Here is an 18,152-nt window from a genome sequence, read left to right on the forward strand (position 1 = left end):
ACACCAGAGGGCACCTTAGAGGTGCCCCCTGAAACTTAACCGACTGTCTGTGTAGGCTGACTAGTTCCAGCAGCCTGCCACACCAGAGACATGTTGCTGGCCCCATGGGGAGAGTGCCTTTGTCACTCTGAGGCCAGTAACAAAGCCTGCACTGGGTGGAGATGCTAACACCTCCCCCAGGCAGGAGCTGTAACACCTGGCGGTGAGCCTCAAAGGCTCACCCCTTTGTCACAGCCCAGCAGGGCACTCCAGCTTAGTGGAGTTGCCCGCCCCCTCCGGCCACGGCCCCCACTTTTGGCGGCAAGGCTGGAGGGAACAAAGAAAGCAACAAGGAGGAGTCACTGGCCAGTCAGGACAGCCCCTAAGGTGTCCTGAGCTGAAGTGACTAACTTTTAGAAATCCTCCATCTTGCAGATGGAGGATTCCCCCAATAGGGTTAGGATTGTGACCCCCTCCCCTTGGGAGGAGGCACAAAGAGGGTGTACCCACCCCCAGGGCTAGTACACATTGGCTACTAACCCCCCAGACCTAAACACGCCCTTAAATTTAGTATTTAAGGGCTACCCTGAACCCTAGAAAATTAGATTCCTGCAACTACAAGAAGAAGGACTGCCTAGCTGAAAACCCCTGCAGAGGAAGACCAGAAGACGACAACTGCCTTGGCTCCAGAAACTCACCGGCCTGTCTCCTGCCTTCCAAAGATCCTGCTCCAGCGACGCCTTCCAAAGGGACCAGCGACCTCGACATCCTCTGAGGACTGCCCCTGCTTCGAAAAGACAAGAAACTCCCGAGGACAGCGGACCTGCTCCAAGAAAAGCTGCAACTTTGTTTCCAGCAGCTTTAAAGAACCCTGCAAGCTCCCCGCAAGAAGCGTGAGACTTACAACACTGCACCCGGCGACCCCGACTCGGCTGGTGGCGATCCAACACCTCAGGAGGGACCCCAGGACTACTCTAAGACTGAGTACAAAAACCTGTCCCCCCTGAGCCCCCACAGCGCCGCCTGCAGAGGGAATCCCGAGGCTTCCCCTGACCGCGACTCTGTGAATCCTAAGTCCCGACACCTGGGAGAGACCCTGCACCCGCAGCCCCCAGGACCTGAAGGACCGGACTTTCACTGGAGGAGTGACCCCCAGGAGTCCCTCTCCCTTGACCAAGTGGAGGTTTCCCCGAGGAACCCCCCCCTTGCCTGCCTGCAGCGCTGAAGAGATCCCTAGATCTCCCATTGACTTCCATTACAAACCCGACGCTTGTTTCTACACTGCACCCGGCCGCCCCCGCGCTGCTGAGGGTGAAATTTCTGTGTGGGCTTGTGTCCCCCCCGGTGCCCTACAAAACCCCCCTGGTCTGCCCTCCGAAGACGTGGGTACTTACCTGCAAGCAGACCGGAACCGGGGCACCCCCTTCTCTCCATTCTAGCCTATGTGTTTTGGGCACCACTTTGAACTCTGCACCTGACCGGCCCTGAGCTGCTGGTGTGGTGACTTTGGGGTTGCTCTGAACCCCCAACGGTGGGCTACCTTGGACCAAGAACTAAGCCCTGTAAGTGTCTTACTTACCTGGTTAACCTAACAAATACTTACCTCCCCTAGGAACTGTGAAAATTGCACTAAGTGTCCACTTTTAAAACAGCTATTTGTGAATAACTTAAAGTATACATGCAATTTTGATGATTTGAAGTTCCTAAAGTACTTACCTGCAATACCTTTCGAATGAGATATTACATGTAGAATTTGAACCTGTGGTTCTTAAAATAAACTAAGAAAAGATATTTTTCTATATAAAAACCTATTGGCTGGATTTGTCTCCGAGTGTGTGTACCTCATTTATTGTCTATGTGTATGTACAACAAATGCTTAACACTACTCCTTGGATAAGCCTACTGCTCGACCACACTACCACAAAATAGAGCATTAGTATTATCTATTTTTACCACTATTTTACCTCTAAGGGGAACCCTTGGACTCTGTGCATGCTATTCCTTACTTTGAAATAGCACATACAGAGCCAACTTCCTACACATTACATTCTGTGTGCTGTGGCCTTCTTGTCCCCCTTCGTGCCAAAGCAGTTCAACAAAAAGAAGCTAAACTTCCCAGTCACTAATCCACTGGCCCAGTCGAGTCAACAACTGAGCACAATTGCAGATGACCACAATACTGGAAAATCTGGATTGCACAGTAAGTTTACAGACACCAACAACCATGATCTTATAAAGGGATACCAATGTTGAAGTGGCACCTTGGATACCTATGGAAAGTTTGGACTCCGCTGAGGGACTTGTGCAATCAAGTGGGGCACTGGAGACCGAACATCAGCTCAGCTTCATACATCAAATTATATCATAAGATTATTTACAGTGTGAGCAATTCATCTAATGGTTATCGACTTCTTAGGCATCATTTAGGATGGTGGAAACTATCTTAGCATACAGTTCTTTAGATACCACTATTCACAGTGGTGATACCAAATCAAAGGCAAATATTAAATCAAAGGCATTGCTACCTTGTTCCTCTCATTTCTTTGCTGAATTATACCGCCATAAAACTAAACCTAATTAGGTGCGAAAGACATTACTCAAATGATTGATGACTAATCCCCAATCCACAGCCTATGGAAACCTTTGACTACACAAACCGCTACACAAAGAGTTAAGTGCAAAAAGGGAGAACTTGCTCAGTTTGTGAACAATATCAGATCCCAGTGGTAAACAATAAATTGACCCTCCCACAAAGCAAAGGCCTCAAAATGTACCTTTCCGAGGTCTGCTTAAAAGCACATTACAAACCAAAGATCCAGATTTATACGGCTGTTTAAGAACGTGCACTCTACAGAACCGTAACAGTTGAAGCATGTTAAAAATGGATGCTACACAAATCAATTTTTCAGAACACATTTTTCAGGATTATTATTCACTGCACCTTCAAATCAATAACGATCAGATTAAAGTGTTAATCTACAGTGACTAAAGTGTTAATCATGTTAAGAAAAAATCTTCATGTCACACAAAGAACATACCTTTTCTTTTTTCTATTCAGATATACATTCATCCAGAGAGTAAATTCAAAGAGAGGGAAACAGACAAACATTACATATAGGTACAAAAGTCATTAAGCATACATAACGACAATTTACAACAAAAACAAATTACCTTTTCTTTGCCTTTGTTTGGACTACTGGCTTTTGGGCTGGACGGAGTTGCTTCCTTTTCTATGGTGCCAACAAAACAATGATCTGACTGGGTTTGAAATGAGACTGTGCCCTTAGGAAGCTTTTTAATTCTTATAGCATGATTTCTCTGTGCAGAGAGCATATCCTAGAAAACATCGAAAGTTGCTGCTGTTAAACATCATCATGCAAATACACTGTACAGATGCTGAAAAAAGACATTTCATAGTATGGTTAACCAGCCAAGGAGATAGGTCTAATTGTTTGGATTTCCAAACTAATGGCCCGCCCTCTTTGAAAAAAACAGTTTTCACATCAATTGACTTTCGAGTAGTTGGTTTCCCAAAGGATTATTCCTGCCTTTATTTATACACACAATCACTGTTAAACCAAATCTCAGAAATTGCTTTTCACACTGAACTCCTAGCACTAGGAAAAATGCCAAATGATGTTGTCTTCCTGTGAGAAGTAGGGGCTTAAGAAGATAAAAGCAAACCCAAACGCAGCATCAGAAAAGGGAAACAAGCACAAAGATGGCAGAAACCCCACTAATTTGATCATAAAGAAAATGTGCGTGAATCCAGGCACTCAGAATTGAGGCAATGTGCTTTCTGCAGGTAAACTATAACTTTCTGTAGAAGATTATGTCTACTTTTGCTTAATTTTTGTAAGTGTATTTTATTTATTTTTCTCTTTACAAAGAAGTTTTTACTCACTGGGACAACAGTAAATTCTACTTCATCAGAAATGTGGAGCTGGTTTCCATCCAGGATTTCACTGAAGTGAAAGAACATTCGGGCATCCCGATCAACACATTTTATAAAACCAAACCCATCCCTCATTGCTGCAATCACACCCTGTGAAAGGGAAACAGCTCAATAAATACACATTCCCAGTCAACAAGTTAGTCTCGCACAGCGTGCATTATAGTCAACAAACAGAAATGGCTTAGAAATCTATGTTTGCAAAACAACCTTGTTACGGTTGAAATTCTTTGCTATGTGGTATGTTTAACCACTTACGGAAGGCAGCATATGACACTCTAGGGGAGCCATTATGAGCTTCGACAAAATACTGCCTTTCCATGAGCTTGCAATAGACCATATCGCAATGGGTCACATGGTCAAAAGCAACACAGATTTCCCTCTTTAAGGGGTAGTATGACATGCACGATACATTGTAGGTGAACGGAACTGCACTGGAGTGGTAGGTCAAGCTTCTCACTGATTTATGGGGTATTTTGTGAATAGTTCTAGATTGACCGGGATTAATTTCATTTTGGGTCATTAAACTATTGAAAGTGGTTAATTGAGCTGGCACTTTAAGTCATCCTGACTAAAAATGTCTACATCTCCTTACAATTCAAGGACCACTGGTTTAGATGTAATGGTGTGGGTAAGAGTATTTTCTTGTGCTACATTTCATTTAGAAATGAACATACCTAAGTGCAATCAAAGATGTCTTGCTTTCAAAGGAAAAAAACATGAAACACGCTAGGTTAATTTGGCGATGTTGGCAGCAGGACCAGAAAGCCAAGCAGCAGAAGCAAGTAGAGATTCATAAGCACCACAATCCATGCAAAGCATTAATTCTACTTGATTACAACGCTCACACCTAAATTGCCATTCTGCGCAAGAAGATTTCCTATGCTAACTAAAAAGCAATCCTCAAATAATTACACAGTAAACACAGCGGACTTCATTTTCAAAAGTACTTTCTAATCATTTTTATCATAACCTCCTTTATCCTACCAATGGATAAGAGTAATAAAACGGTAAAAGATGTAGCGGTCTTATATCTGCAAGTAATGGTAAGCAAAGCTGGTACATGTACAATTATTAACTTTTGTCTCGATTTTGCACTGCAACTAGGGTTCGGCAGGATGTTACATTAAACCTGCGGAATTGGCTGACTTTTCCTGCTCCGCATTACTTTTGTAAACAAGAGTTTAAGCCAAATTCTGCCAATCACCGCACAGCCTAATGTTCTCCCTGGAAGGCTCCAGATTAATGTGAGCAAGATTAAGCACCCCTAGCACTTTTTTATGTTGATAATGGCAGTCGGAGGGCTGTTTCCAGTAGATTTGCTGCCACACGAGTAGATTTTCTAATCTAATCTAATGGCCAGGCGATCTTGAGCACCACATACTGCTGTTCGCCTTGGTGTTTCAGGTCTGCTTGCGCAACGTGCATAACTGCCACCTGTTGGCAGAGCTCCGAAATATCTCCGTGTTTATGCAACTCCGCAGAGCGGAACTCCCCAAGTTCTGCCCACTCCTAATTGCAACTGATTGACTGATTCACTCCTAAGGTCAGCCAATGAGGGAAGGCAGCAGTCCCAACCCTCCTTGGACCTCGAGGCTGAAGGTAATTGTGTGTGTGTGTGTGTGTGTGTGATGTTTTAAAATGAATGTTTGGTGCATGCGTGCATGTTTGAATGGTATGAGTGCTGTTAATGGGTGTGGGTGTGTGTGAGGGGGGGTGTGTGGGTGTGTGTGTTTCCCGGCCGCCCCCCTCCCTCCTAAAGCTGCCAGCCGCCACTGCTGAGGGGGTGCAGTCAAACAAGCACATCACGGTGGTCGAAAGTATAAAAGAAATGGACCATTATTTGACGTTGATGGACGTTGATTTTGCACGGACTACAATTAGACCTACAAATCACAATACTATCAAAACAACAATTTCAGCTCTAACATTATCTCACGCTTGCACTGTTTCTAAAACCTCATCGGCCAAGTGTAGGATTATACAATAGAAATACAAGTTCTAGTACACTTATTGTTCTTAAAATCATCCCAATTGAGAAGCAAGCGAAACAATGAGCAGAGGTCGCTTCACTTTTCAATCCGATTTAGCCAAGTTGAACCCCGGACAAAAACTGTGCAGGCAAAGAGGAGAGTGTGGGAACTTCAGGAAAGCATGGGAGTTTAAGTACATGGATATGGCAGAACTCCAGGATGTTAACGATCTGCTTCACACTTTTGATGATCGTGGAGTCTCTGATCCTCCATTTCTCTCCAGTGACAGGAAATCGCAGATTTTAATTTCCCTTTTGGACACATGTTAGAGACAAACAGTCTCTATGGACGCAGGGATAAAAGGTACAGGATGGTTTGGTAAAGCGGCTCTCCACATTCTAGTTTGTTTTTCTGGCCTTATATTTTCCACAAACTGACATTGCAAATCCACTAAAGTTGTTCTATAATTTTGCTTGATGTTCACCATACTAGGGTAGGCTACTCTGCTTAAGGAGGGCTCTAAAAGTTAACTATAGCAGAGAAGGTGTACTGTCCCATAACAAGAAATGGGGCAGCAACTATCAACTGATTAAATATGTTGGGGCATAGGCCTATTGGTCTCCACCAAGTAAAAAGTGATCATTCACCTGTAAAGAGGCCCATGATAATCCTAGTGTATTTAGTATTTACCACTGGTGCATCAAGGACGGAAACAAAGATGCACAAATCTGTGGTCTAATTGATGGCTTTGGGTGATCGGCTCTTACAGGGTAGAGAAAACATGCAGTCCAGTACTTCAACTGGAGAGGGTATAACAGATTCTGACTCAAACCATCAGAATTATTTAATTCTGTAGTGTGGCATTTTGTTCATAGTCCTATATTTATTGCACTTCTATCTGCTGCATGTGGGCAAATTTCAAACAAACCATTTTGTTTGCAGCACAAATGAAACATTGCACCACAAGCGACGCAATGGGGTAGCAGATATTTTCCAAATGTTAATTGGTCACCTTTCAGTTGTTTACTATTAAAGTTTAAAAATAACATTGAACCGAGCCTGGATAGCAAGTGCATACAGCCACCTGAAGGCCTCAGAGTTAACAGGATGACATCCACCTCGTTGCCGGTCAGTCGCAGGACCAGACAGGGGTGCATGCTTTCCCCCCTGCTGTTCACTCTCTACATGGAGCCCTTTGCGTAGCCCTTGAGGGACAGTCCAGAGATCACTGAGGCTATCTTCGGTGGTGAAGAACACACTATTGCACTTCACAGAGACGACATGGTAGTAGCCGTGGACGACCCACTAAGGGCCCTCCTGGCTTTTTTGATGGAGGTGGAGACCTTTGGGGAGGTGTCGGGTTTCAACCTCTCGAAGTCCCAGGCACTTAGCCTCATCCTTCCGAAGGAAACAGTGGACTAGAAGGCTCGGCCGTACCAGTTTCACTGGCAGTCTGACTCCATCCCATTTTGGGGCATACAGATAGTTAGGACAGACACGGAGTCTTCAAAGCTGAACTATCAGCGTCTTCTCCAGAGTGTCAAACAAGATCTGACCCAAAGGAGACTACATCCTATTTCATGGCTAAGCAGAACAGCCGCCATAAAAATGTCTTACTGAGGGCCTTATTTCTTTTCCAGGTGCTTATGGCAGAGCCCCAGGCCGGCTCCCTGCCAGCACAAAGTTAATCACGTCATATGGGCTGGTGGGAACCCTAGAATGGCCCGACACCTGGCTTACCAACCCCCACTTAGGGGAGGCCTAGAAATCCCAAACCTTCAGCAATATTACAGGGCGGCCCATCTTCGGTACCTAGTCGAGTGGTCCCAGCCGGAGTCTGACAGATGGTGGCTATTCATGGACAGTGCAATTGCTGGGACCTCCCTTTGGAAGATTCCCTTTTACTCACTGTAGGAAGTTGGCTCTGTATGTGCTATTTCAAAGTAAGGAATAGCATGCACAGAGTCCAAGGGTTCCCCTTACAGGTAAAATAGTGGTAAAAATAGATAATACTAATGCTCTATTTTGTGGTAGTGTGGTCGAGCAGTAGGCTTATCCAAGGAGTAGTGTTAAGCATTTGTTGCACATACACATAGACAATAAATGAGGTACACACACTCAGAGACAAATCCAGCCAATAGGTTTTGTATAGAAAAATATCTTTTCTTAGTTTATTTTAAGAACCACAGGTTCAAATTCTACATGTAATATCTCATTTGAAAGGTATTGCAGGTAAGTACTTTAGGAACTTTAAATCATAAAAATTGCATGTATACTTTTCAAGTTATTGACAAATAGCTGTTTTAAAAGTGGACACTTAGTGCAATTTTCACAGTTCCTGGGGGAGGTAAGTTTTTGTTAGTTTTACCAGGTAAGTAAGCCACTTACAGGGTTCAGTTCTTGGTCCAAGGTAGCCCACCGTTGGGGGTTCAGAGCAACCCCAAAGTCACCACACCAGCAGCTCAGGGCCGGTCCGGTGCAGAGTTCAAAGTGGTGCCCAAAACACATAGGCTAGAATGGAGAGAAGGGGGTGCCCCGGTTCCGGTCTGCTTGCAGGTAAGTACCCGCGTCTTCGGAGGGCAGACCAGGGGGGTTTTGTAGGGCACCGGGGGGGACACAAGTCCACACAGAAATTTCACCCTCAGCGGCGCGGGGGCGGCCGGGTGCAGTGTAGAAACCAGCGTCGGGTTCGCAATGTTAGTCTATGAGAGATCTCGGGATCTCTTCAGCGCTGCAGGCAGGCAAGGGGGGGGTTCCTCGGGGAAACCTCCACTTGGGCAAGGGAGAGGGACTCCTGGGGGTCACTTCTCCAGTGAAAGTCCGGTCCTTCAGGTCCTGGGGGCTGCGGGTGCAGGGTCTCTCCCAGGCGTCGGGACTTTGGATTCAAAGAGTCGCGGTCAGGGGAAGCCTCGGGATTCCCTCTGCAGGCGGCGCTGTGGGGGCTCAGGGGGGACAGGTTTTGGTACTCACAGTATCAGAGTAGTCCTGGGGTCCCTCCTGAGGTGTTGGATCGCCACCAGCCGAGTCGGGGTCGCCGGGTGCAGTGTTGCAAGTCTCACGCTTCTTGCGGGGAGCTTGCAGGGATCTTTAAAGCTGCTGGAAACAAAGTTGCAGCTTTTCTTGGAGCAGGTCCGCTGTCCTCGGGAGTTTCTTGTCTTTTCGAAGCAGGGGCAGTCCTCAGAGGATGTCGAGGTCGCTGGTCCCTTCGGAAGGCGTCGCTGGAGCAGGATCTTTGGAAGGCAGGAGACAGGCCGGTGAGTTTCTGGAGCCAAGGCAGTTGTCGTCTTCTGGTCTTCCTCTGCAGGGGTTTTTCAGCTAGGCAGTCCTTCTTCTTGTAGTTGCAGGAATCTAATTTTCTAGGGTTCAGGGTAGCCCTTAAATACTAAATTTAAGGGCGTGTTTAGGTCTGGGGGGTTAGTAGCCAATGGCTACTAGCCCTGAGGGTGGGTACACCCTCTTTGTGCCTCCTCCCAAGGGGAGGGGGTCACAATCCTAACCCTATTGGGGGAATCCTCCATCTGCAAGATGGAGGATTTCTAAAAGTTAGAGTCACTTCAGCTCAGGACACCTTAGGGGCTGTCCTGACTGGCCAGTGACTCCTCCTTGTTTTTCTCATTATTTTCTCCGGCCTTGCCGCCAAAAGTGGGGCCTGGCCGGAGGGGGCGGGCAACTCCACTAGCTGGAGTGGCCTGCTGGGTTGGCACAAAGGAGGTGAGCCTTTGAGGCTCACCGCCAGGTGTGACAACTCCTGCCTGGGGGAGGTGTTAGCATCTCCACCCAGTGCAGGCTTTGTTACTGGCCTCAGAGTGACAAAGGCACTCTCCCCATGGGGCCAGCAACATGTCTCGGTTTGTGGCAGGCTGCTAAAACTAGTCAGCCTACACAGATAGTCGGTTAAGTTTCAGGGGGCACCTCTAAGGTGCCCTCTGTGGTGTATTTTACAATAAAATGTACACTGGCATCAGTGTGCATTTATTGTGCTGAGAAGTTTGATACCAAACTTCCCAGTTTTCAGTGTAGCCATTATGGTGCTGTGGAGTTCGTGTTTGACAGACTCCCAGACCATATACTCTTATGGCTACCCTGCACTTACAATGTCTAAGGTTTTGCTTAGACACTGTAGGGGTACCAGGCTCATGCACTGGTACCCTCACCTATGGTATAGTGCACCCTGCCTTAGGGCTGTAAGGCCTGCTAGAGGGGTGTCTTACCTATACTGCATAGGCAGTGAGAGGCTGGCATGGCACCCTGAGGGGAGTGCCATGTCGACTTACTCGTTTTGTCCTCACTAGCACACACAAGCTGGCAAGCAGTGTGTCTGTGCTGAGTGAGAGGTCTCCAGGGTGGCATAAGACATGCTGCAGCCCTTAGAGACCTTCCTTGGCATCAGGGCCCTTGGTACCAGAAGTACCAGTTACAAGGGACTTATCTGGATGCCAGGGTCTGCCAATTGTGGATACAAAAGTACAGGTTAGGGAAAGAACACTGGTGCTGGGGCCTGGTTAGCAGGCCTCAGCACACTTTCAATTGTAAACATAGCATCAGCAAAGGCAAAAAGTCAGGGGGCAACCATGCCAAGGAGGCATTTCCTTACACAACCCCCCCCCAAACGAAAGAGGATGAGACTAACCTTTCCCAAGAGAGTCTTCATTTTCTAAGTGGAAGAACCTGGAAAGGCCATCTGCATTGGCATGGGCAGTCCCAGGTCTGTGTTCCACTATAAAGTCCATTCCCTGTAGGGAGATGGACCACCTCAACAGTTTAGGATTTTCACCTTTCATTTGCATCAGCCATTTGAGAGGTCTGTGGTCAGTTTGAACTAGGAAGTGAGTCCCAAAGAGGTATGGTCTCAGCTTCTTCAGGGACCAAACCACAGCAAAGGCCTCCCTCTCAAAGGCACTCCAACGCTGCTCCCTGGGGAGTAACCTCCTGCTAATGAAAGCAACAGGCTGGTCAAGGCCATCATCATTTGTTTGGGACAAAACTGCCCCTATCCCATGTTCAGAGGCATCAGTCTGCACAATGAACTGCTTAGAATAATCTGGAGCTTTGAGAACTGGTGCTGAGCACATTGCCTGTTTCAGGGTGTCAAAGGCCTGTTGGCATTCCACAGTCCAGTTTACTTTCTTGGGCATTTTCTTGGAGGTGAGTTCAGTGAGGGCTGTCACAATGGATCCATATCCCTTCACAAACCTCCTGTAATACCCAGTCAAGCCAAGGAATGCCCTGACTTGAGTCTGGGATTTTGGAGCTACCCAGTCCAGAATAGTCTGGATCTTGGGTTGGAGTGGCTGAACTTGGCCTCCACCTACAAGGTGTCCCAAGTAAACCACAGTTCCCTGCCCTATCTGGCATTTGGATGCCTTGATAGAGAGGCCTGCAGATTGCAGAGCCTTCAAAACCTTCCTCAGGTGGACCAGGTGATCCTGCCAGGTGGAGCTAAAGACAGCAATATCATCAAGATAAGCTGTGCTAAAGGACTCCAAGCCAGCAAGGACTTGATTCACCAACCTTTGGAAGGTGGCAGGGGCATTCTTTAAACGAAAGGGCATAACAGTAAACTGATAATGCCCATCAGGTGTGGAGAATGCTGTCTTTTCTTTTGCTCCAGGTGCCATTTTTATTTGCCAGTACCCTGCTGTCAAGTCAAAGGTACTTAGAAATTTGGCAGCACCTAGTTTATCAATGAGCTCATCAGCTCTTGGAATTGGATGGGCATCTGTCTTGGTGACAGAATTGAGCCCTCTGTAGTCCACACAAAACCTCATCTCTTTCTTTCCATCTTTGGTGTGAGGTTTGGGGACTAAGACCACTGGGCTAGCCCAGGGGCTGTCAGAGCGCTCAATTACTCCCAATTCCAGCATCTTGTGGACTTCCACCTTGATGCTTTCCTTAACATGGTCAGATTGTCTAAAGATTTTGTTCTTGACAGGCATGCTGTCTCCTGTGTCCACATCATGGGTACACAGGTGTGTCTGACCAGGGGTTAAGGAGAAGAGTTCAGGAAACTGTTGTAGGACTCTCCTACAATCAGCTTGCTGTTGGCCAGAGAGGGTGTCTGAGTAGATCACTCCATCTACTGTGCCATCTTTTGGGTCTGATGACAGAAGATCAGGGAGAGGTTCACTCTCTGCCTCCTGATCCTCATCTGTTACCATTAACAGATTCACATCAGCCCTGTCATGGAAGAGCTTAAGGCGGTTCACATGGATCACCCTCTTGGGGCTCCTGCTTGTGCCCAGGTCCACCAGGTAGGTGACCTGACTCTTCCTCTCTAGCACTGGGTAAGGGCCACTCCATTTGTCCTGGAGTGCCCTGGGAGCCACAGGCTCCAGAACCCAGACTTTCTGCCCTGGTTGGAACTCAACCAGTGCAGCCTTTTGGTCATACCAAAACTTCTGGAGTTGTTGGCTGGCCTCAAGGTTTTTGGTTGCCTTTTCCATGTACTCTGCCATTCTAGAGCGAAGGCCAAGTACATAGTCCACTATGTCCTGTTTAGGCTCATGGAGAGGTCTCTCCCAGCCTTCTTTAACAAGGGCAAGTGGTCCCCTTACAGGATGACCAAACAGAAGTTCAAAGGGTGAGAATCCTACTCCCTTCTGTGGTACCTCCCTGTAAGCGAAAAGCAGACTTGGCAGGAGGACATCCCATCTCCTTTTGAGTTTTTCTGGGAGCCCCATGATCATGCCTTTTAATGTCTTGTTGAATCTCTCAACTAAGCCATTAGTTTGTGGATGGTAGGGTGTAGTGAATTTATAAGTCACTCCACACTCATTCCACATGTGCTTTAGGTATGCTGACATGAAGTTGGTACCTCTGTCAGACACCACCTCCTTAGGGAAACCTACTCTGGTAAAGATACCAATGAGGGCCTTGGCTACTGCAGGGGCAGTAGTCGACCTAAGGGGAATAGCTTCAGGATACCTGGTAGCATGATCCACTACTACCAGGATGTACATATTTCCTGAGGCTGTGGGAGGTTCTAGTGGACCAACTATGTCCACACCCACTCTTTCAAAGGGCACCCCCACCACAGGAAGTGGAATGAGGGGGGCCTTTGGATGCCCACCTGTCTTACCACTGGCTTGACAGGTGGGGCAGGAGAGGCAAAACTCCTTAACCATGTTGGACATATTGGGCCAGTAGAAGTGGTTGACTAACCTCTCCCACGTCTTGGTTTGTCCCAAATGTCCAGCAAGGGGAATGTCATGGGCCAATGTTAGGATGAACTCTCTGAACAGCTGAGGCACTACCACTCTCCTAGTGGCACCAGGTTTGGGGTCTCTGGCCTCAGTGTACAGGAGCCCATCTTCCCAATAGACCCTATGTGTTCCATTTTTCTTGCCTTTGGACTCTTCAGCAGCTTGCTGCCTAAGGCCTTCAAGAGAGGGACAGGTTTCTTGTCCCTTACACAGCTCTTCCCTTGAGGGTCCCCCTGGGCCCAAGAGCTCAACCTGATAAGGTTCAAGCTCCAAAGGCTCAGTTCCCTCAGAGGGCAGAATTTCTTCCTGAGAAGAGAGGTTCCCTTTCTTTTGCTGTGTTGCAGTTGGTTTCCCAACTGACTTTCCTTTTCTCTTGGTAGGCTGGGCCATTCTTCCAGACTCCAGCTCTACTTGTTCACCCTGTGCCTTGCATTGTGCTCTGGTTTTCACACACACCAGTTCAGGGATACCCAGCATTGCTGCATGGGTTTTTAGTTCTACCTCAGCCCATGCTGAGGACTCCAGGTCATTTCCAAGCAGACAGTCCACTGGGATATTTGAGGAGACCACCACCTGTTTCAGGCCATTGACCCCTCCCCATTCTAAAGTAACCATTGCCATGGGATGTACTTTTCTCTGATTGTCAGCGTTGGTGACTGTGTAAGTTTTTCCAGTCAGGTATTGGCCAGGGGAAACCAGTTTCTCTGTCACCATGGTGACACTGGCACCTGTATCCCTCAGGCCCTCTATTCTAGTCCCATTAATTAAGAGTTGCTGTCTGTATTTTTGCATGTTAGGCGGCCAGACAGCTAGTGTGGCTAAATCCACCCCACCCTCAGAAACTAGAGTAGCTTCAGTGTGGACCCTGATTTGCTCTGGGCACACTGTTGATCCCACTTGGAGACTAGCCATACCAGTGTTACCTGGATGGGAGTTTGGAGTGGAACCTTTCTTGGGACAGGCCTTGTCTCCAGTTTGGTGTCCATGCTGTTTACAGCTATGACACCAGGCCTTTTTGGGATCAAAGTTTTTACCCTTGTACCCATTGTTTTGTGAAGAGGCTCTGGGCCCACCCTCCTGTGCAGGTTTTTGGGGGCCTGTAGAAGACTCTTTACTATTTTTAGTTTTGGTTGTCTCATCACCCTTCTGCTGGGGAGTCTTTGTGACCCCTTTCTTTTGGTCACCCCCTGTTGAAGTCTTGGACACCCTTGTCTTGACCCAATGGTCCGCCTTCTTTCCCAATTCTTGGGGAGAAATTGGTCCTAGGTCTACCAGATGCTGATGCAGTTTATCATTGAAACAATTACTTAACAGGTGTTCTTTCACAAATAAATTGTACAGCCCATCATAATTACTTACACCACTGCCTTGAATCCAACCATCTAGTGTTTTCACTGAGTAGTCAACAAAGTCAACCCAGGTCTGGCTCGAGGATTTTTGAGCCCCCCTGAACCTAATCCTGTACTCCTCAGTGGAGAATCCAAAGCCCTCAATCAGGGTACCCTTCATGAGGTCATAAGATTCTGCATCTTGTCCAGAGAGTGTGAGGAGTCTATCCCTACACTTTCCTGTGAACATTTCCCAAAGGAGAGCACCCCAGTGAGATCTGTTCACTTTTCTGGTTACACAAGCCCTCTCAAAAGCTGTGAACCATTTGGTGATGTCATCACCATCTTCATATTTTGTCACAATCCCTTTGGGGATTTTTAACATGTCAGGAGAATCTCTGACCCTATTTATGTTGCTGCCACCATTGATGGGTCCTAGGCCCATCTCTTGTCTTTCCCTCTCTATGGCTAGGATCTGTCTTTCCAAAGCCAATCTTTTGGCCATCCTGGCTAACTGGATGTCCTCTTCACTGGGGCTATCCTCAGTGATTTCAGAGGTGTTGGTCTCTCCTGTGAGGGAACCAGCATCTCTGACTATTATTTTTGGAGTCAGGGTTTGAGGGACCCTGTTCTCCCTAGATAGGACTGGTAGGGGGGAATTGTCCTCCAAGTCACTATCCTCTTCCTCTGAGTTGCCACCCTCAGAGGGGTTGGCCTTTTCAAACTCTGCCAAAAGCTCCTGGAGCTGTATTTTGGTAGGTTTGGGGCCCATTGTTATTTTCTTTATTTTACAGAGTGACCTTAGCTCCCTCATCTTAAGATGGAGGTAAGGTGTGGTGTCGAGTTCCACCACAGTAACATCTGTGCTAGACATTTTGCTTCTAAAAGTTGGAATACTTTTTAAGAATCTACAACTGGTTCTAGAATCTAATTCAAACTTTTACAAACTTTTAAACTCTAAAAGACAATGCTAAACAGGGACTTAACACACAAGGCCCTAGCAGGACTTTTAAGAATTTAGAAAAATTTCAAATTGCAAAAATCAATTTCTAATGACAATTTTGGAATTTGTCGTGTGATCAGGTATTGGCTGAGTAGTCCAGCAAATGCAAAGTCTTGTACCCCACCGCTGATCCACCAATGTAGGAAGTTGGCTCTGTATGTGCTATTTCAAAGTAAGGAATAGCATGCACAGAGTCCAAGGGTTCCCCTTACAGGTAAAATAGTGGTAAAAATAGATAATACTAATGCTATATTTTGTGGTAGTGTGGTCGAGCAGTAGGCTTATCCAAGGAGTAGTGTTAAGCATTTGTTGCACATACACATAGACAATAAATGAGGTACACACACTCAGAGACAAATCCAGCCAATAGGTTTTGTATAGAAAAATATCTTTTCTTAGTTTATTTTAAGAACCACAGGTTCAAATTCTACATGTAATATCTCATTTGAAAGGTATTGCAGGTAAGTACTTTAGGAACTTTAAATCATAAAAATTGCATGTATACTTTTCAAGTTATTGACAAATAGCTGTTTTAAAAGTGGACACTTAGTGCAATTTTCACAGTTCCTGGGGGAGGTAAGTTTTTGTTAGTTTTACCAGGTAAGTAAGCCACTTACAGGGTTCAGTTCTTGGTCCAAGGTAGCCCACCGTTGGGGGTTCAGAGCAACCCCAAAGTCACCACACCAGCAGCTCAGGGCCGGTCCGGTGCAGAGTTCAAAGTGGTGCCCAAAACACATAGGCTAGAATGGAGAGAAGGGGGTGCCCCGGTTCCGGTCTGCTTGCAGGTAAGTACCCGTGTCTTCGGAGGGCAGACCAGGGGGGTTTTGTAGGGCACCGGGGGGGACACAAGTCCACACAGAAATTTCACCCTCAGCGGCGCGGGGGCGGCCGGGTGCAGTGTAGAAACCAGCGTCGGGTTCGCAATGTTAGTCTATGAGAGATCTCGGGATCTCTTCAGCGCTGCAGGCAGGCAAGGGGGGGGTTCCTCGGGGAAACCTCCACTTGGGCAAGGGAGAGGGACTCCTGGGGGTCACTTCTCCAGTGAAAGTCCGGTCCTTCAGGTCCTGGGGGCTGCGGGTGCAGGGTCTCTCCCAGGCGTCGGGACTTTGGATTCAAAGAGTCGCGGTCAGGGGAAGCCTCGGGATTCCCTCTGCAGGCGGCGCTGTGGGGGCTCAGGGGGGACAGGTTTTGGTACTCACAGTATCAGAGTAGTCCTGGGGTCCCTCCTGAGGTGTTGGATCGCCACCAGCCGAGTCGGGGTCGCCGGGTGCAGTGTTGCAAGTCTCACGCTTCTTGCGGGGAGCTTGCAGGGATCTTTAAAGCTGCTGGAAACAAAGTTGCAGCTTTTCTTGGAGCAGGTCCGCTGTCCTCGGGAGTTTCTTGTCTTTTCGAAGCAGGGGCAGTCCTCAGAGGATGTCGAGGTCGCTGGTCCCTTCGGAAGGCGTCGCTGGAGCAGGATCTTTGGAAGGCAGGAGACAGGCCGGTGAGTTTCTGGAGCCAAGGCAGTTGTCGTCTTCTGGTCTTCCTCTGCAGGGGTTTTTCAGCTAGGCAGTCCTTCTTCTTGTAGTTGCAGGAATCTAATTTTCTAGGGTTCAGGGTAGCCCTTAAATACTAAATTTAAGGGCGTGTTTAGGTCTGGGGGGTTAGTAGCCAATGGCTACTAGCCCTGAGGGTGGGTACACCCTCTTTGTGCCTCCTCCCAAGGGGAGGGGGTCACAATCCTAACCCTATTGGGGGAATCCTCCATCTGCAAGATGGAGGATTTCTAAAAGTTAGAGTCACTTCAGCTCAGGACACCTTAGGGGCTGTCCTGACTGGCCAGTGACTCCTCCTTGTTTTTCTCATTATTTTCTCCGGCCTTGCCGCCAAAAGTGGGGCCTGGCCGGAGGGGGCGGGCAACTCCACTAGCTGGAGTGGCCTGCTGGGTTGGCACAAAGGAGGTGAGCCTTTGAGGCTCACCGCCAGGTGTGACAACTCCTGCCTGGGGGAGGTGTTAGCATCTCCACCCAGTGCAGGCTTTGTTACTGGCCTCAGAGTGACAAAGGCACTCTCCCCATGGGGCCAGCAACATGTCTCGGTTTGTGGCAGGCTGCTAAAACTAGTCAGCCTACACAGATAGTCGGTTAAGTTTCAGGGGGCACCTCTAAGGTGCCCTCTGTGGTGTATTTTACAATAAAATGTACACTGGCATCAGTGTGCATTTATTGTGCTGAGAAGTTTGATACCAAACTTCCCAGTTTTCAGTGTAGCCATTATGGTGCTGTGGAGTTCGTGTTTGACAGACTCCCAGACCATATACTCTTATGGCTACCCTGCACTTACAATGTCTAAGGTTTTGCTTAGACACTGTAGGGGTACCAGGCTCATGCACTGGTACCCTCACCTATGGTATAGTGCACCCTGCCTTAGGGCTGTAAGGCCTGCTAGAGGGGTGTCTTACCTATACTGCATAGGCAGTGAGAGGCTGGCATGGCACCCTGAGGGGAGTGCCATGTCGACTTACTCGTTTTGTCCTCACTAGCACACACAAGCTGGCAAGCAGTGTGTCTGTGCTGAGTGAGAGGTCTCCAGGGTGGCATAAGACATGCTGCAGCCCTTAGAGACCTTCCTTGGCATCAGGGCCCTTGGTACCAGAAGTACCAGTTACAAGGGACTTATCTGGATGCCAGGGTCTGCCAATTGTGGATACAAAAGTACAGGTTAGGGAAAGAACAC

The 18,152-nt window shown here is 47.6% G+C and overlaps 1 protein-coding gene across 8 annotated transcripts in view; it reads right to left on the bottom strand.

Annotated features, from left to right (window-relative positions):
* CSDE1 (cold shock domain containing E1) overlaps nt 1-18,152 on the bottom strand; it is a 522,536-nt gene that overhangs the window by 225,247 nt on the left and 279,137 nt on the right. For 4 of the 8 annotated variants that reach the window (XM_069238741.1, XM_069238739.1, XM_069238737.1 and 1 more), the window contains 2 exons: nt 3,884-4,024; nt 3,151-3,315 (listed from right to left, as the gene is read on the bottom strand). In XM_069238741.1, coding sequence (XP_069094842.1) covers nt 3,151-3,315; nt 3,884-4,024 — 306 coding nt within the window. The remainder of the gene's footprint in view (nt 1-3,150; nt 3,316-3,883; nt 4,025-18,152) is intronic. The other 4 variants (XM_069238744.1, XM_069238743.1, XM_069238742.1 and 1 more) reach the window with 1 other exon arrangement.

This window comes from Pleurodeles waltl, chromosome 6 (genome assembly GCF_031143425.1).
Source record: "Pleurodeles waltl isolate 20211129_DDA chromosome 6, aPleWal1.hap1.20221129, whole genome shotgun sequence".
Lineage (NCBI taxonomy): Eukaryota > Metazoa > Chordata > Amphibia > Caudata > Salamandridae > Pleurodeles > Pleurodeles waltl.